The sequence below is a fragment of the Eutrema salsugineum genome, unplaced genomic scaffold, assembly GCF_000478725.1.
Source record: "Eutrema salsugineum unplaced genomic scaffold, Eutsalg1_0 scaffold_3, whole genome shotgun sequence".
Taxonomy (NCBI): domain Eukaryota; kingdom Viridiplantae; phylum Streptophyta; class Magnoliopsida; order Brassicales; family Brassicaceae; genus Eutrema; species Eutrema salsugineum.
This window is the reverse complement of record NW_006256756.1, coordinates 16,343,086-16,363,835: the sequence shown is the minus strand read 5'-3', so window position 1 is coordinate 16,363,835 and position 20,750 is coordinate 16,343,086. Positions and strand designations below refer to the sequence as shown.

The 20,750-nt window shown below is 37.2% G+C and overlaps 1 protein-coding gene and 2 pseudogenes across 1 annotated transcript; all 3 read right to left on the bottom strand.

The window, feature by feature from the left end:
- Positions 1 to 156: 156 nt before the first annotated feature.
- LOC112085487 lies at positions 157 to 1,585 on the bottom strand (annotated as a pseudogene).
- Positions 1,586 to 1,628: 43 nt separating this feature from the next.
- On the bottom strand, positions 1,629 to 3,302 carry LOC112085486 (annotated as a pseudogene).
- A 13,797-nt stretch (positions 3,303 to 17,099) lies between these two features.
- On the bottom strand, positions 17,100 to 20,387 carry LOC18014798 (homeobox protein knotted-1-like 1). The gene is made up of 5 exons (XM_006397275.2): positions 19,962 to 20,387; positions 19,692 to 19,817; positions 19,447 to 19,585; positions 18,659 to 18,915; positions 17,100 to 17,553 (listed from the first exon to the last, which is right to left on the bottom strand). Exons 1-5 carry the CDS (start codon positions 20,385 to 20,387, stop codon positions 17,347 to 17,349), a joined length of 1,155 nt encoding a protein of 384 aa, XP_006397338.1. The 3' UTR covers positions 17,100 to 17,346.
- Between the last annotated feature and the right edge of the window lie 363 nt (positions 20,388 to 20,750).

Genomic DNA, 20,750 nt, shown 5'->3' with positions numbered 1-20,750 from the left:
AGATCAATTGCAATTCATGCAGATCACGCAGAATAATTACAGATCATATAAATTTAATAATTTAAAATGTTTAATTGAATAATACAAAAATATAAAAATGATACAAATAAAAAAAATGCAAATACAATATTTTCAAACAAAATAGAAAAAACTAAACTAATATGGGGTATTTTGATCTTCCCATAACAAATTTGCAATATTTTCCCTAATGTGTGTCATAATATTTTCTTCTTCTGCGTCTTCTGTAGCATTTTCTTCGGTCTCGATGTTATTCGCTCTTCGTCTCATTATTTCGGCAAAATCTTCATCTGAAGCGTTTGAGATTCTAATAAAATTATGTAATCCCATTGTAGCCATTACAACTCTTTTCTGAACATGAATATCATATTTAGGAAATTCACAAAGAATCCTCCATTTTTTTTTCCAAACGCCAAAAGTCCTCTCAATAACCGAGCGTAAAGATGCATGGTATCGATTAAACAATTCTTGTTTATTTCTTGGAGGAGGACCATTCTCGAATTGTGACATATGATACCTGACCACCATGTTCCGTGAAGATCTAAAAGGTGCCAAAAAACCTTGTTTATTTGTATAGCTAGAATCAACTAAATAAAATTTATCTTCCGGAGGCAAAGGAAATTCGGAATCATTGTCTTGCGCCATAGTGAGAACTGATGTATCATGACATGAACCTGGTGCTCCATTCCAAACATAGGTGAATAACATATTCAGATCACATATAGCCATTATATTAAATTATGTATAATTGTGACGGCTCCAATACATTCCTCGCATTTAAGGCTTCACTTTGACGCATACGTGAACTCCATCCATGGCTCCAACAAAACCACTAAAATATGGCCAATATTTTCGTTTCATCAGCCGTCGTTCGGGAATCCGGCTTAGTTCTTGCCTCGTAGGAGTCCTAATATAATCACAAGCAAGTAACTCAACTGCTCTAAGCACTTCAAAAAATTTCTATTCACTGTCTCTTGTGTTCGTCCAAATCGCAATCCCACATCTCTTTGGACCTCGTTGTGCCCACATATCCGCAGAAATATGGCTACACTCTCTTCAATGCTTACATTTAATGTTGGTTTTAAACCATAACTAGTTTCCAGTTCACCACACAATATCATAAAATAATCTAGTGACATTCGTAGTAACTGAACACAAGCAGCATTATCTACTTGTAATCGACGCCAAATATTCGTCCACGATAAACCACCATCAGTTTGAACTGGTCTCCTTTCAAAATATCGTCGATAGTAACTCAATGAGGGTTGAATTATTAATTCTTCAAATTGTTCATTTTCTAAATTCCATAACTCAATTCTCTCCTCGTAACTAAGATTTTGAACACCTTGCGATCGCAGCTGACATATACGGAATGCCTGAAATATTATAAATATGAAATAAAACATAAATTAAATTGATAAAATAAATACCTGAAACACATTACACAAAACATAACATGACTGTTAATAAGAAAACATTACAGAAAAGCATAACATAAATGATAATAATAAAACACAAGCGCTACTAAACTAATCTTCATCTCCTGAATCACTCTGATGACTTTCATTTAAATTTGGCCCTTTTTTCTTTCCCCATATGTTTAACAATCCTCAAGATCTTCGTGCTCTTGGTAGTTGTGCTCTTGAATAATTCATGACACCAAATTCTGGTGATACTTCCCTTAGAGCTTCGGCTTCTTCTGAACATCTTTGCTGAGCATTTGTTGTAGTTTCTACTTCAACTCCCACTGAAAATCCATGTTGAACATATGTTGGAGTATTTCGTTGTGAACCACATGGCGAAGAACCCCATTGTCGATTATTTGGTGATGAACCCCATTGTTGACTACTTGATGGTGTGCCCCATTGTGGAATATTTGATGATGAACCCCACTGTTGAGCATTTGAAGGTGCACTCCATTGTTGAACATTTGATGAGGAACCCCATTGTTGGCCAGTTGGTGGTGTAGCCCATTGTGGAACACTTGATGATGAACCCCATTGTTGAGTATTTGGTGGTGTACCCCACTGTGGAATATTTGATGATGAACCTCATTGTTGAGCATTTGGAGGTGTACCCCATTGCTGAGAACCATAACTCCATTGTCCACCCGAAGTTTGACCCCATGAATTATTACCACCAGAACATGGACTACCAGAAGAAAAACCGCTTACATTTGAATTCCCAAAATTTTGACCCGAGCCTAACCGCTTTCCCACAAATTCGCTGTCTCGTGTATATCCAGTGAGAGCTTGTAAAAATTGCCATTTATCTTTAGTGGTGCTTTCAACTCTATCAATAAAATATTTACGCCAAAACCTTTCATCTTTGAGTGCCTGAATGCATGCCCAGTAAAAATCAGTGTTTTTGGGAACTTCCATCGATTCAAATATCTTTAAAGCCTGATCGCATTCCTCATAATCATCTTGATCAAAAAAATTTGGACGCAACTGTTGTAAGCTTTGGCGTTGAAACTCTCTGAAACCAGCCATTGTATCTGTTAGGGTAGACTCAAATGATTGCTTTCTACGACTTCCTTGTGAACTACTTCTTGCAGAAACGCGTGACGTCCCTACAATTCTGTGTGAAGTACTTTCACGTCTGACTCTTACTTGTTGTTGAGCTGTAGAAGCATGAATACGGGCCGTCGTTGGAGAATTTTGACGCATGGATTCACGAACAAACTCATTTGAAGGACATGTTGCATCGTCAATGTTAACACGATATACGTCTTCATTTTCTTGTGTCTCAGGAATTTGAGTTTGTGGCAGATCACCACCAAATGATTCCGAGTACACATAATCTTCTTCACCACCCTCGTTCATCATCTCAACTCTTCTTTGGTTCGCTGAGTATTGAGATTGCGATCGAACGTCGTATAATGTAAAACAACGTTCCATCACATCCCAAAGCTCTGGCGGTTTTCGTTTAAATGATTTTATAATTTTACACACCTGTCCATAAAATTATAAATGTTTTAGTTGACAAAAATTTTTCCACGTAAAGCAGCTTAACATTTTGGGTGTGAATGATATTTTTAAATACTTACTTCACGATCTTTCCACCATGAGTCAGATGCAGATATTACAGAGGTAATAGGGTCAACCGAGATGCCCGTAGACTGATGCATAAGACTCGAGTACTTCTTGTACTTTCTTTTTAATTGATCAAGCTTTTCTCTGAAGAATTTGTTGTCTACGGCCATATGAAAATTTTTCATTGAACTTGTCAACAATAAACTCTTTACCATATGCTGTTGGATATTTCAATTGGTAATTATTCATGGCAATAACTTGGTCATATAACTCAAGAAATATTCTTTCTCGAGTAGGAGTCCATTTAAAATTTTCTCCGCTCTACAAATTAAAAAATACGAAAATATATTTTTCATTAAAATTTTAACTTGAATATAATTATTAGAATAATAAAAGGAATTTACCCGTGCTGTTGTTTCCGTTACATGACTGATATTTGTTTGAGAATTTGTGTTTTGTCCACGATTAACAGGCATATCTACAAAAATTAAAAAATAATATTAATTTTTATTACATATTATTTTAAATATGTATGGAAAAAATTATACCCTAGCTAATAAATGATTAAATATACATATGGAAAAAAATTAATTTTTCAGTATAGTTGTGAAATTGGTTTGTTTCTAATTACACCCTAAAATATTTAATAATATAAGTTTCAATTAAAATTTTATCTATTATTTTTTTTTTCATAATCGCCATTCCTATCTAGTATGATAAAGATACACAACTTAAAACTCTCAGATGCTAATATTTCAATATTTTTAATATTATTAGTCATTAAAAAATAATTTATTTAATTACTAAATTAATTTTAATTAGTTTTTTAAGTACTATCATATAAATTTCAAATGCTAATCTTTCAAATATTATGATTTTATTATTCACTAAAATATAAACTAATGTAAAATACATTTATTATATAACTAATGAACCATAGTTTATTTTATTTATATATATATATATTATATAAATATATATATATATGTCTATAGTAAAAATTTTGAATTATTTTGTTGTGTTTACAAAGAAAATAATTAAAATATTTACCACAAACTATTGGACATGTATATCAAATTATACATACATATTAGAACATATTTATGAAACAATATGTAGGACAATTATTTATTTAAACATTTGTAATTGACAACAAAAAACAAAGAAATATCAAAGACAAGGGTCGTACCTTTTTACTTCAAACTCATGTCATGGCTTACCAAATTCGATTATCTATGCATTTTTATCATCCAATCTCGACTTGTTTCACACTGAGGATAGTGTGATTTAAGTCTGGGGGAAGATTTCATCCCTTTCTAACCACTTTTCTTTCATGAGTCTTGCATTATCTACACTTTTTGCATTTTCTTTAAAGTTTTTCAAAAACGGCTTTCAAAACCAAATACGTTTTAAGGGGAATGGTGAACATGAATCAATGATAGTTGATTGTGTGCTTTTAGACTGTTCCTAGTGACATGCTCATTCATGATTTAGGACTAGAATAAGCGGTAGCAAAGCACATTTGAAATGAAGTACCCTATAGGAATTTGAATGATTTTGATTTAGATGAAGGAATACACTAGCTCTATTTTATTTGGACTTAACATGGACTTAATTCTCTCATTAAAGCATTAGACCAGGAAAACGAATCATACATTCATGACTCTTTTACCCTTTTACCACTCTCTGTTGATCATGAATGGCTAGTACATCTTTAGCTATTTTCCCACCTTAACCAAGCCTCTTTCGAACCACATGCAGTCTTGTTTTCTATTGTCTTATATGCAGATATGTGTAAAAATTTTGGAGAGAAAGAGGAACGACGTAGTCTTCAGTCACCAAGACAAAGAACTGCGATTTTGCAGGAAACTTTACCAGAAGGATTCAACAAAGGAGAAAACTCAGCTTGTCCTAGAAAAATCGCGTAACATTGGTATATTTTTGTCCCATAGACTTCCTCTCCCTCTAATAGGTTATTTTCCCTTTAAAAAAAATCCGAAAAAAAAAGAAAAGAAAAAGATGAAAGGAAAGGAAATAATACCTTAGAGAGTCTAAGAAATCGATTTTATCTTTTTTGCAAGATAGAGTTTGATTTTATAGAGTTTTGGAGATCATTTTCTGATTTCTAGAAAAGAATCTAAGTCTGGGGGAATAGCTGTTCACAACAAAGGAGGAAAGATTATGCAACAATATCGGGAAAGAAGAAGTGACTGAAAATTGCGATCATCAACATGTCTTTATCTCTCTTGCGGTTTTGCATAATATCTTGCATCCTCCAGATTCATCAGGTTACCCGAAACACTTTAACTCCACCACTTAAACAGCCCTTTAATGCCAAACGACGTCTACCCGGGATGATGTTTTTGATGAGAATTCACTATTGCACTTAATAAATATAGAGAACTAGTTGACTGAAATCAAGATTTAGATTATTTAAGTTTTTCATGACGGAAAAAGTGGACTAGTATCTTTTGTGTCTTGGTGATAATTTTCTAGACTAAGATGTGGATTGATGCACGATCTATGGTCCTAGTTTAGGAGTTCATGTCTGTGAGATTTGTGCATTCTCTATTTTTTTTTCACTTAACCAGTTTAGACTTTTGCTTTGTTTGGGGACAAACAAAAGTTTAAGTCTGGGGGAGTTGATAACACCGTATTTTGACCACTTTTTTGTGGATCGTTTTGAAATACTTTTTCTATGTTTTTTTATTGCTTTCAAGTACTTTTATAATGTTTTTCAGGTATTTGTAGTTTCAAGACTCTTTTCAGATAACTTAGGGAAAAGCTTAACAAAATGGATAGAAGATCAGATTTCCAGCTCAGAGTCAAACCGTCAGAAGTTCACCCCCAATTGAAGACCTTCTCACCATCTGATCCAGCTCAAATTTAGAGATCTCAAAGATGGAACTATCAGCTTTGTAGCACACTTTACAGCTTGGCCATCCAAAGGTTCAATCAAAAGTTACGCAAAGAGCAAGATGTCCCGTAAACCAGCCGGCAAGCATTTCCACCCGCGGCCAACAGCCATTTCACCACGGTCAGAGGCTGCCCGACCGCGGCCAAGCATCCATTCACTGCTGCAACATCCCTTCCGACCGCGGCCAGCCATCTCGGAGTTAGAAGGCCCATTTCTGAAGCCCAAAATGATTCCCTCATTTGGAGAAACCCTAATTGACGCCCAGAAATGTCTTGAGCACTATAAATACATGTTTTAGGAATCCTAATTTGTATGCCCTCTTGTGCTCTTATTGTTTTCGAATACTTTTTAGGTTTTTCATACTTTAGCTTTTAGGGAGATAGAGATCTATCTCTTGAACCCTTTTGTTTCTTCTTTAGCTTTTTAATACTATGATTATGTTTTCTTTCATCATGTCTGAGTAGTTTTATTGTTGGGTCAAAGGGATTTTCGATGGGGTTATATATGTTTGATGAGGATTCCATTAGCTATTGAAGCCGAATCCTAGAACATTTTCTTCTGAATTTACTTTTAATGCATGTGAGTAGCGTCATGAACTAGGATAACACCTGATTTTGACCACTTTTATGGATCACTTTCAGTATCTTATCCAGGTGTTTTCACTCAGTTTTAAAGGTTTTATAAGTTTTTTTCCATGTTTTGGAAGTTTAGAAAGCTTTTCAGGAAACTTGGGACTTTGGAGTGCATTTTGGAGCAAAATTATATTTTTGGATAAATTCAGGCCGTCCGAAGTTTGGCAACCAAAGAAGACCTTCTCACCGTCTGATCATCCCCAAATTTGAAGACATTATATAGGAGAAAACCAGCTTTCCAACACACGTGGAGTCAAAGCAATCCAACAGTTAGATCTCAATATATCATCAATGCATTGAAGACCGATCAACACAAGCCCAGTCAAGCACAAGTGCTTTCACCCGCGACCAGCCTTCTTCCCACCGCGGCTCAGGAGGTTTCACCCCCGGTGGACCTATGTCCGAACCTCAGGAGCCCAACTAAGGCCCAAGACACTTCCTGCACCCATTTTACAAGCCCTAGACGCCCAAGACTTGGAGAAACACTATAAATACTCATTTTTAGGTCTTTTGTAAGAGAGCCTCTTTCTTCTCTTTGAGAGAGAACTCAATGATAGTTTTAGGTTTTATTTTTATGCATCTGTAGAAGCTTTTCATCGTCATACTGTCTTCAATAAGAGAAGTTTTTCTGCAACCTTGTTTCTTTTACTTTTCTTCTTAGTTCTAAATCGATGATGATGTCTACCTCAGCCATGTCTGAGTAGTCACCTAGTTGGGTGAAAGGGTAATCCAAAGGGATCCCATGTTCGAATGACATCTAGGTTTTTTAGGAAAAAGGATTTCGATTTTTAACATGATTCTCCCTTTCATCCAATTCTCAAAGCGGTAATTTTGGATTGATCACCCAGAATCCGATCCTAGGTTTAATCCGAGCCACGAGAGTGTTGTATCTGGGTTGCCTGAACTGGATCTTATGGACGTCACCGTCGTATGAGACGAAAGCTACCTACGGAAGATACGTAAGCCGAGATGGATAATCTACAAAGCATGATCTTGTTCTGGCATGAGAGCGAGCATTAATTGCCATGAACAAGTGATTAGATGATTAAGGTGACGAGAGTTGGCTAAGCTTACATGTGTCTATCCTATTTTCAGAGTCATAGAAAATCCTTACCTAAATTCCTTGTATTTTAGAACATGAACCCTAAAGATGAACCTTGAACCCAGCGCTGTTTTCATATAGTTTTCAACCGAATTTTTATTTCTAGCTTTTTAATTCTCTGCATAATTAAATTTAGTGACAAATCAAAAACCTTTTTTATTATATTAGGTTTACAATTGTTTTTAGCATCAGTTAGAAGTCCTCAACACACAGATCTTTGAGGATTCGACCCTAAGTACTACTGCGTTTGCTGTGCACTTGCAGCTTGTCTAGGGTAAAACTTGTGTTGCCCACTGCACTCACATCAAACTACAATCTGATTCAGGTCCTTAGTGATACGAAAGTATTCATCCGGAGCCAGATCTAGTTTGGGAGAGCAAAACAAACATAGGAGTGGAAACCTATCTATGGGCAATTTGTGAATGCTGATGAGTCTTAAGCATATTGCATCTTTTCTTTTCCAGGGCCAGAGTGGAAACCTACTGGTCAGGGTTGAGAGAGATAGTTGTCTATGATCATGACAGTGGCGTATTCATACATCCATGACATGAGTTTGAAAAGTTTTAGCTAGAATCTTATTAAATTTACTCTCTAGCAATGTTTTGAATCGTTCATACCCCGGAGAGAACTTCCCTGAAACCCAGCGCCTCTTTTCCATTGATTTTCACAGATTTTATTTCAAGTTTTAGTTAATCATCTTCATTCTCTAAATCGATTTTTATTTGAGCAATTAGGTCTACCCGTTTTCTAATATTTAGTCCATTTCATTAAGTTTAGTTATTAGATCATTTTAATTCCCGTATTTTTTCATTAATATTAGTTTTTACATTTTAAAGACACTATCAAAACCCCTACAAAAATTGCCTGGTTCTAAACTTCCTTACTTTATATTTCTTTTGAAGGCTTTTGCAGGAAAGATCCTCCTTCCTTGTGGATTTGATCCCTAAGTACTACAATCGATCAGCTGTGCACTTGTGGCTATTGATTTCTTTTAGGGTAAAACTTTACAACCCTCACACACGACGACATCCGACTTCAAACTTCAAATGGAATAAAAAGGTGTCTAAGGTTTTGAGCCCAAAATGTATATAGAGGGAGGAGCTCGAACCTGGTCAGCCCAGGAAAAATTGGGTACTGACCCCATTTGATTGGGTAAATGATGTCTTGCCCCGCCTTGTCTTCTCTTCACTCGGAGCTGATGTGATCATGGACCCAGATACCGAACCAGAGGTCAAAGAGGAGGTTTAGGAAGCGAACTTGGTCATTCCAGAAGTACCAATGACAAGGTCGAGAGCTCGGAAGCTAGCTGGAGCAGTTCAAGGATTCCTAAGTGGGATCAGAATCAGCTCGGAGGAACTTACACCCATGACTGTACTCATGTATCAATAGCATTCCTTGCATTCGGTTTGTCCCAATGGGTTTACTGGATAGGTTTTAACGGTCTTACACCCACTTCACGACCCAAGTTCAGCCGCAGATTAGGCTAGTCAAGGAGTTATTCAACCTAATCTTTATTTTTAGTCAACTTCATTTATTTTTTTTGTAATTTCTTAGGTGGTTTAGGCTGGAAAACGGCGTATTCCCTCATAAACTTTATGCCTTCTGAAAATTCAGTTTATTTTTTTAATTCCAGCTGCCCAAAACGATGTTGTTTTGATGGTTTTGTCTTTTTTTTTTAATTACTTTTTGGGTTTCGAACACATAACCTCTAAGTTAATAGCATAACACCTTACCAACTGAGCTAAATACATTAATTGATTATACTTATTTAATAATGTTTATATAGGTATCCCATAACTATTTCTCTCTCTGCAGAATATTTCTCAGCCGTCTCATCATCATCGTCCCACTTCCATCCCCACTGCCACAAATAATTAACACCGCTTGGCCACTCAAGCTTCCTGCAAAAACCGACGCCAACGTTGGAAGCCGAATCGTCTTCATAACCACCTTCCAGTTCATTGATTCGTCCTCAATTTTCCAAAGAGACTGACTCTGTCTCTTGCTGTCAATGAAGCACCATAAACTACAACATATGGCGGATTCAGCAGCGGCGGCTGTGTGACCTCTCAGACTTAAATCGAGAAACGGCCAGCTATTTTCGATTATAGTTCACAAATTCATAATCAGATCACAAATCTCAGCATTAAATTGGAATTGGCCTTGCGTCTCTGTCTTGTAATCACTCAACATGCAAAACCCAAGATCAATAAATATTCTGCAAAGAGAGAATAATGCAGGGATATCTTTATAAACACTTTTAGATAATTTCAGTCAATATATGTTTTTAGCTGAGTTGGTAAGATAATAAATAATTAACTTAAAGGTAGTGTGTTCAAAATTCAGAGAGTGTGCATTTTAAAAAAAAAATATCATCAAACGACGTTGTTTTGGGCAGCTAGAATTTAAAAAAAAAAAAAAAAACAGACCAAATCACATACATAGTAATCGCGGATCCAATTCAGTCAGTGACGTTTTGGGCTTAGAGATTTTTGGGACTTTGTCTCCCGCTCTAACATCCGTAACTGCGGATCCAATTCAGTCAGCGACGTGCTTCCCATGGAAGCCGGCCATATCTTTTTGGGCAGACCATAGCAATACGATTGGAGGGCAGTCCATGACAGCTTCACCAACAAGCAATCATTTGAATTCAAAGGACGAAAGATTACACTATCACCGTTGTCTCTCCACGAGGTGTACTTGGATCAGTTGAAACTCGAAAAAAAAGCAAAGGAAAAGACCCAGTAAGTGACCCCTCAAACTCTTCTATTACTAAAAATGAGCGTGAGAACCCGAGAAAAAACCCAGCTAAAAGCCTTTGAGAATAAACCCGGGAGGTCAACCACTTCGTTATTTGTGAGACCAAGTGAGATCAAACACGCCTTGGTGACCAAACAGCCATTTGTCTTGCTTATTTTTAAAAATGCTCTTACCAGCATTACTCACCCTGAGCCGGAATTCCCGAGCAGCATTATACCTCTTTTGCAGGAGTTTGAGGATGTGTTTCCCAAGGAAAGTCCAAGCGGTCTACCACCAATAAGGGCATCGAACACCAGATCGACTTTGTGCCGGGAGCATCACTACCAAACCGACCGGCTTACCGAACTAATCCGGTGGAGACAAAGGAACTCCAAAAACAGGTTGGCGAACTCATGGACAAAGGACATATCTGGGAGAGCATAAGTCCCTGCGCATTCCCAGTCTTATTTGTGCCGAAAAAGGATGGCATTTGGCGCATGTGTGTAGACTTTCGTGCCATAAATAACATTACGGTAAAGTATCGTCATCTTAGTCCCCGTTTAGATTATATGCTGGATGAACTTTATGGGTCTTGTGTCTTTTCAAAAATAGACCTTAAGATCGGATATCACCAGATTAGGATGAAAGAGGGTGATGAGTGGAAAACTGCGTTTAAAACAAAACATGGCCTTTATGATTGGTTAGTCATGCCCTTGGCTTAACCAATGCACCCATCACCTTTATAAGATTGATGAACCATGTTTTGCAAGCTTTCATAGGTGTTTTTGTTGTGGTGTATTTTGATGATATCCTAGTTTACAGCAACAACCTGAACAAACACTTAGAGCATTTGCGGTTGGTCTTAGAGGTCCTTAGGAGAGAGAAACTATTCAGGAATTTGAAGAAATGCTTATTTTGCACGGATAGTGTTGTCTTTCTAGGATTAGTTGTAGGTGCCAATGGAGTCCATGTCGATGAGGGGTGAAAGCGATCTTGGCCCAGTCCCAATATGGTTGGTGAAGTTTGGAGCTTCCACGGCTTGGCCGGTTTTTACCGACGGTTCGTAGGGGATTCAGCACCATAGCCACACCTTTGACCGATATAATCAAAATGGACGTCGAATTCAAATGGGGAGAAGCAGAAGAAGAGGTGTTCTAGCTCTTGAAACAAAGGCTAACTCATGTACCTCTTCTCGCTTTACCTGACTTCTTAAAAACATTTGAAACTGAGTGTGATGCCTCTAGTGTAGGTATTGGAGCAATGCTTATGCAGGAGAAGAAGCCCATTGCTTATTTCAGTGAGAAACTCGGTGGTGCTACCCTGAACTACCCAATGTACGACAAAGAGATTTATGCTTTATTCCGCGCACTTCAGACCTGGCAGCATTATCTTTAGCCGAAGGAGTTTATGATCCATACCGATCATCAGTCACTTAAACATTTGAAGGGGTAACAAAAACTCAATAAGAGACATGCTCGGTGGGTTGAATTTATCGAGACATTTCCCTATGTGATTCAATACAAGCAAGGAAAAGAAAACATAGTGGCTGATGCCTTGTTTCGAAGACACACTCTCATATCTACCTAGGACGCGAAGCTTCTTGAATTCGAGATGATCAAAGATTCCTACGCCACTGACACAGACTTTCAGGGAGTTTATGATTCTTATGAAAATTTTAATTGTGGGAAATACTTTAGAAGCTATGGTTTCTTGTTCTTTGAGAATCTTTGGTGTATCCCTAACCATTCTTTGAGAGACTTTCTTGTCAGGGAGGCTCACGGTGGAGGACTAATGGGGCACTTTGGCATGGCCAAGACCCTTCACATTTTGCAGGACCACTTCTTCTGGCCGCATATGAGACGCGATGCGGAACAGATCTGTGGCCGATGTACCACTTGTAAGTTTGTGAAAACAAAAAGCCAACCCCAAGTTATGTACACACCCTATTCCTAGTTGTTCACCATGAACCGATTTCTATGGATTTTGTTTTGGGTTTGCCTATGACTAAACAGGGTCAGGACTCGGTCTTTGTAGTGGTCGATAGATTTTTGAAAATGGCCCATTTTATTCCTTGCCATAAGACCGACGATTCATCCAATGTTGCTGACATGTTCTTTAGGGAGGTGGTTCGTTTACATGGTATGCCTAGGAATATAGTGTCTGATCGAGATTCTAAGTTCCTTAGATATTTTTGTAAAACTTTTTGGTCTAACCTCGGCACTAAGCTTTGTTTCTCCACCACCTTCCATCCTCATACTGATGGACAAACCAAAACGTTCAATAGGACCTTATCAGCCCTTTTGCGTTCTGTTATTAAGAAAAACATTAGGAATGGAAGGATTGTTTACCAAACGTAGAGTTTTCTTATAACCATGTGGTTCACTCTACCAATTTCTTTTCTCCGTTTCAACTTGTCTATGGTTATCATCTGCTTACTCCACTTAATCTTACACCTTTACCTTTTGCTGAGCGTGTGAGTATGGATGGAAACAAAAAGGCCGAGCTAGTCAAGCAAATGCATGAGAAGACCAACCAGAACACCAAACGCAAAATGGAGAAATTCAAAAAGCACGCCAATAAGGGCCAGAGCAAGAAAGTCTTTGAACCAGGCGACCTGGTGTGGATTTATCTAAAGAAAGATTGTTTTCCAGAAGAACGGAAGTCCAAGCTGTTTCCTCGTGTGGACGGACATTTTCCGGTCTTAGAGCAGATCAATGCCAACGCCTATAAATTTGATCTACAAGGTAAGATTCAGTCAGTTCCAGTTTTCATACTACGGACATTATTCATTTTCTTCCAGATGAGCCAGACTTGAGGACAAGTCCAATATAAGAAAGGGGACAGATGATGTGATCATGGACCTAGAGACCGAACCAGAGATCAAAGTAGAGGTTCCAGAAGCAAACTTGGTCATTCCAGAAGGACCAATGACGAGGTCGATAGCTCGAAAGCTAGCTGGAGCAGTTCGAGGATTGCTAAGTGGGATCAGAATCAGCTCAGAGGAACTTACACCCAAGACCGTACTCATATATCAAGACAAAAGCTAACTTGGTCTCGGCGTAAGGTTTAATACTCTTTTTCCTTACATCCGGGTTTGTCCTAATGGGTTTACCGGATGGGGTTTTAACGAGGTTAAATCTTACACCACCTCACGACCCAAGTTCAACCGCGGCTTGGTTCATGGTTCGGAAGTCTAAAAGTCACACTCGGTCGAGCAACTCAAGAGTCAATCAAAGGCTAGCCGAGGATTCATTCAACCTTATCTTTATTTCAGTCAACTTCATTCATTTCTTTATGTAATTTCCTATGTACAATTGTATACTTTTCCTTCTCTTTGTACTCAGAGTATTTAATTCACCTTTTTTATCTACAAAATTTAGAGACTTCTTTCTCTTTTGTTCCTTGTGAACTTCTGATTCTTAGGTGGTTTGCCTTAGATCTTTTTTGGTTTATCATGTGTCATTCACAATACTTGATGCAGCCTTCTTTCGGCTGTCTCTTTAGAACGTGTTAAGTCGTTTTAGGGGCTTAGAGATTTTCAGCACTTTGTCTCACGCTCTAACATCCTTTAACCGTGGATCCAATTCAGTCAACTCAGTCACCCCCTTGTTTTGAACCTTTCTCACGGTGTTAGGCCTAAGAAATTTTGGTCAAATCGCTCACACCTTAGCATCTTATTCGGTGAATCATTTGGAGTCAAGGAAAACATAACCTCAATCGGTCAAGAGTGAAATATTCCAAGGGATTTCTTATCAGGAGCACAACCCGGAGCAATGAAATTTGGGTTTTTTCAGACATTGCTCCGGGTCTTTCTCACTAAGAGCAGCCAACTCGGAGCACTCGCTGAATGATTTGATCCCCAGCATTCCCTCTTGCTTCGACTCACCTTACTCGCAGCACAATCCGGAGCACAGCTTCACAAATGTTTCGCAGACTGCTCCAGCTTGTTCCCACCCGGAGCACTACTCAGAGCATAGCTTTACATTTAGCAGAATTTAGAGTTTGTGGCATCTTTCCATCTGCTCCGGATCACAGAAGTCACAGAATCACTCGCAGCATGGCTCCCAGAATCAATCGCATGTTGCTCAGGGTTACTCTTAAGTCGGAGCATTCCAATTTTGGTCAGACCTGTTCGTACTTGAGGCGTCATAACTCCCGAGATACTGATCCAAACGACTTGATTCAAAATTCAGAGGAAATGCAACTCAATTGCCTACACTTTAATGAATAGTCCGAGTGCATTCAGAGAGAGAGAAAGGCTTCTGGTACAGTGGTTCTTCGAAACGCATCAGGAGATTCCGGATTCTTGCTGTGAGACATGTTCATTTTCAGCTTGCGATATCTCTCAGCTCACTACTTCAAATGAGTTGATTTCAAGTGTTCCGGAAAGATGACTCAATTCTTTCAAATCTTGATGAATACAACGGATATTGAATTGGAAAGGAAGGGCTTCTTCATGGCCTATCTTTGAGGCACATCGGATCGGTCCAGAATGGCTGCAGGACATGTACATCTTCCGTCGCCATATCTTTCAGCTCACATCTACAAATCCATTGATTCCAAGTGTTTGGGAACCGTGACTTGATCCTCTTGATTCTTGATGAAGGCGTTGGAAGCTGGATCGGCGTGTAAGACTTCCGGTACATGCATTTTTGAAGCGTATCGGCACAAATGGTATTTTCCCAAGTTTTCAGGTTTTTGGCCGATAAATGCAACCTGTGGTACATGTTTTCGGCCGATTCTTGCTACCCGCAGTAAGTTTTTCTGCTGAGAAACTCCATTTGGCCAATTTCATCATTTCTTCATCTTTTTTCACCATTTTCTTCACTGATCTCACCTCCTCTACTCCTATACAGCTCCAATATACCTAAATAACACTCCAAAAATGCAAGACTCACTTTAATTAAAAATCATAAAACTCTAAAAAAAAATACTATATGAATGCATGGGACTCTATTCTTGGACCAAAAATGCATGCTAAATATGCAAAGATATGAATATATCAGTAGCCGCAATGCAACCAATCCCATAGCCACTCTATCATATTGAAGCTTCTCCTCCAAACCGTTGTCTATGTTTTTGAGTGTGAATTTAACACAAGAATCTTCACCACCACATCGGAGATCACAAATATGAAGAAGGTCTCATAGGTTACTCATAAGCTGATTTACAATTTCAGTTGAGTTTCCCCTGAAAATTTCCAATTCTTAATTTCTTTGTATTATGTTCCTTTTTTTTGTTTGTTTTTAATGTAGGATTTATATTATAGAACCCAATCAAGATATAAATAGTTTGAGTCGAAAAGAAAGTTATACAAACCGCTCCCATCGAAACCTCCCAAAGGCGATTCTTAGTGTGATCGTATACAACTTCTGATCGCTGGTCAAGTACGTAATCTGGATTTTTGACCTAGGGGTAGGAGAAGTAAGGATCAATGGTCGGTGGTTCTGGGATTTAATTTTTATTTTCTTTGATGTTTTTACCCTGAAGAGAATGACATTACCATGGAAACCGCCTTGGAAGGGACATTGGTTTGGAGCAGAAATCTCCTTATTGTATAGCGATGTACATAGAGTCGTTAAAAATTGGCAGTTTCAAAGCTTTTTTTCTTTGAAAAGATTAGTAAATTAGGTTCTTATTCCAAGAATATTTGAGAACTAGTCAATATAATACAAATATGGAAAAAGATTGACATCAGCCAAAGTTGAAGATCGCATCCGAGTAAATGCCAATTTGAGAAAGGAAAGAGTGGACATTCTCTTGTCGAATAAATTTTATCGAAGAAAAATTGTAAAATTTTCTTTTGTTGTTTTATGAAATTGTATTTATGCTTCTTTAATATATTTTTTATGGATGTTGAATTTTATATAAATAAAGATAGCTGTTAAAAAAATAATAACAAATAGTTCCATCGGCTAATATACAACCAAAATAAAATTCAAAGAGGGAGAAAGAGTTGCTAACCTGAACCGGAAAATATTAAAGATGGTTCCGCATCGTATGGTCCATTAAGGCTTTGATGGCGGTTTCTGACTTGTTTGTCTATGAGCTGCATGAGTCGAGTCGGTGATGAAGGTACATCTCCATAGCGTCTTGCTTTTATGTTTTCTCCATTGACTGTGTATTATCATATGTAAGCGATGTAGATAAGAAACAGAGGAGTAAGAGCTAGCTATAGCCGTGTCTGAGACAGTGTGGTCTGAGATAATGTATTGATATTAATGATGGTCTCCCAATCTGTTCAGAAACGAGCGTTTAGCAAACTTCGAACCAAAATCCAAACATCCAAGGAGAAGTGACATGAGATTATGAGAAGAACAGGTGAACCCTGGACTTCATCGGGTCTTGACACAGTACACATTTAGCACTAGCTCCTGTATTCCAGCAGTCATCCGATGAACCGTTGTTAAATGGTTTTGAATCGCAAGCCACACAATAAAAGAGTATCTGGGTGTTGAATGAGAAAAGATGGTTTCATGACTCATCAACGACATTACCCTGGAGTTATATACAAACGGTGGAAGGAATCTTATTTTTGTTCTTACATACATTTCATACCTAAGATGTCTTTTTGGCATAAAATATATATAATTAAAAACAAAAGAAAACCGAGCATGACATTTCCAGTTTTTCTGCGGATTACTAAAATACTTATATATTATAAATATCACATTAGGGGAAAAACGATTCAAAAAGTGAAATTAAAGTAAAAAGATATTTTCTAGGACGTCTCAAACCCGCCAAAGATAAGACATTACAAAACGGGTAAAACAAATAAAGCTATAGGTAGTAAACTGATCTAGGGAGTTCAAATCACGAATTGTAAATGAAGAATGCCACAAGAGGTTTGTTATAATATGGCTAATATGGCTAACATTTTTGGATCTCTGCATATTCGGTCTCTTATGGCCCGAGACGATAAGGTCCATCGCCCATATAATGACCATCCATGTATAGAGCTGCGTGGTGTGGGTGCTGCAGACCATCCATCACCATGAACTGCATGTCTTCGGAAGGTTTCCAGTGACGTTTTCTTTGGTTTATGAACCAATTGTTGATTTGTTTCTGATCTAAACCTGTTGATTCCGCCAATGCCACCTTCTCTGATTCCTGCCACCAACTCAAACCAGCCATCATCACTTTTGTAATAATCAATGTTTCAGAAAAGGCTAGATGATGATGATGATACAGTAAAGGTATAAGTCTGCCGATTTGAGACGATAAATGAATATTCTGTATATAATTAGTCACATATGCTCATATAGAGGATTAAATGTATTTATTTAATCGATAAATGGAGTGTGTTTGTGACAAAAAAAAATAAGGCTTAAATATAATGTATCTTATAAAAGAGGCTTTTATTGTAGAGGGAAAATAAATCATAACATTGTCTAGAAATGTATAAAATAGTGATTCTGAAGATTGATAATATAAAGATTTTAAAATACAATTTTTCTTCTTTCTTTTCTTATGAAACCGTTCATCAAACTCACGTCACTAAGCATTCAACTTCTCTTATGACAATGAACTTTTTCCAATGTCATGCACTTCGTAAACAAAGAGTCTTGACAAAATATAAAACTAAATACGTAAACCTTTTTTTTTTGTCGTCAACTAAATACGTAAACCTAATTTTAAACATTTTGAACAAAATGCAAGCCTCTAGTTTTTCATCTTTTGTCGCGACAATTGCCTTTGTTCCATAACGTGACAAACCTATACCTTTATTCCCTAAAATGGAGTAGCTCTGTCAATCAAGACTAAGTTATTCTATTAATATACCCTTTTTTTGTTAACCATACTATATCTTCTTTATAACCTGTCATATATATTTAATTATATTTTTATTAAAGATTTTTCACTATCACTACAATCGGTTAGAATTTTCAAATTCTTTTGAAGTTAAAAATGTACAAATTGAAGTACCTTTCGTACAAATTTAGTTATTTCAAACCGTATTCATAAGTTTTTTGCTATACACACTGAAAGTGTTCAAAGTTATTTAACAAAGAGAAAAAAATTCACAATTTCATCTTAAAATCAAAATATACCGCGTGTAGCGAAAAGTTTTTTTGATATGTGTATGTGTTAAGAAATTGGTCTTTCTAAAAGGAATAAAGAATAAGCTTGCACAAGGGTTAGAACACCTAATCGGTTGTAGTATATTTTTTTAAAAGTTGAGGGCATAGAGAGATGAGAGTAAATTTATACGTACAGAAGGATACGGCCACTTGTAATGCAACTCCCACCACGTGAGAAGCTTCTGCCTTGCCTCCTTGGGAAGTTTGCCTTTCTTTTTTTTCTTGGACAGTTCTTGCTTTAGACTGCTCAAGTATCCACTGTACTTCTTCAGCAAGTGATTCTTAAGTTCCCAATCTTCCGCCCTGGGGTCTATTTCCGGTAATTCTGTTTCCCCTCCACTGTTGTTCTCTTGCTCTTCGTCTGACGATCCAATTCCCTCACTTTTCCCATCTGTTTTAACATTTCATCTTCACATCAGTTAGATAATTTATGTCCTTTAACAGCTTTTTTTTGAATGAAGCTTTAACAGCATTTTAGTCATTGACCTTTATGAAAATTCAATGGTTTTGCCTTACGGAATCGAAATCGTATTTGCAGTTTGGCATAATAAATAACAAAAAAGTTCTTGTGATAGTACTTCAGGCCGGGTTAAAAGAAACAAACAAAAACAAGCCCCACCCTCTTTGGATTGATTCCACAATGGGGAAAACAAGAACAAATATGCACACCTGGTTGCTCTTCCACACTTCCAACAATAATACATGCCAATTTTTATATAATCTAATTAACATTTGAGAAATAGATTATATATATAAAAAAAAAGAACTCTCATTGTTACAATAACTTTCCAGGGAACCAAAGAAACAGGCCATTTTTTATTCAATCCATTATAAGCCCTACCTTGCCACTACAATCAATTGTCGTCACATGTGCATATATGTATATGTGTATGTATATATATGTGAGATTGATAATATGTACCAGGATTGTTGAGGATGTGAATGGGACCCTGACACACCATGCTAAGCTGAGATTCAATACGACGTATAAATTCCATTGCTTCTTGAATGGGTCGTGTTAGCTCCTCTCGATATTTAACCAACATGTCACAGTATGCTTCCTGTTTATTTAAAAAAATATAAAATTTAAGAGTTGACATATATACTTAAAGAACCAACCCACTCAAAATTCAAACTAAAAAAAAAGTACGCCAAAAATTAATCAACCATGAATTGATCCAATTCCGGGTCTCTGGATGATGCAGTCACGGGCGGTGTTGACCGCTGTTGCCGCGCCTCAAACTCTTGCCGCGTGGCTATAAATCTTTCAACCACCTCGGTTGGTGCTCCGATCTGTATAAGCCATGACCCATGAATATATATATATATATATATATATATATACATATTAAACTAGCTAGATAAGTATATACTATAATGATAATAATAATAATAATAAATAATGAAACGGGATATCGAGTGCTAAATCTATCAAACCTTTTGACAGTCCAAGTAAGCTTGTAAGAGGGTAGAGTAGTGTGGATGAGCGATGATCTTAGCCTTCATGGCTTCCACATCATTGTTGTTGTTGTGAGCTTCTTGGGTATTGTGGATGGCTTTCATCAACATAGAGTAGTTATTGATCCTTGAGGAGCTTGCTTCGGATTTAACAGATGGGTTGGTGGGCTGATCATGATCGGATCGAAAGCAATTCTCGGTAGTTTGAGGAAAAAAAGAGCTCATTTGTGGGAACAACATATGTTGATGATTGTTGTTGTTAGTATTGTTGTAACCAGGATCATAATTGTTATTGTTGCTGCTGTTGTTGTGGGTGTTATCGTTTCTATTGGAAGAGGAGATTGGAGAGTACAAGAGACTTACTCTATGAGGTGTGGAGCTGCTTTCATGTTGGTATTCTTCCATACCCAGATGAGCAAAATTTGAGAGAGAGAAAGAGAATATTAAAAACAAAACAAAAAACTGAAATAAACAAATAAAACCCTAGAAAATAAGAGGGATGGGCGCAAGATGAAGGGGATGTATGTATTCTTGCTATTGTTCTGATTTCAATCAAAGGTCTCTGTTAGACTATAACCACATCAAATCCAGATGACTAGACGACTCATAACTACGAATCAAAAGGCCTACTCAACAAAAAAAAGAAAAAAAAAACAAATTGTGAGGTAAAGTTGCGCCCAACAAAAACCAAATAAATTGAAAAGGAAAATATATGAGGAAGAAAAAACGAACTGGGTATATAGAATTCGTCAAAGAAGTGATATGGAA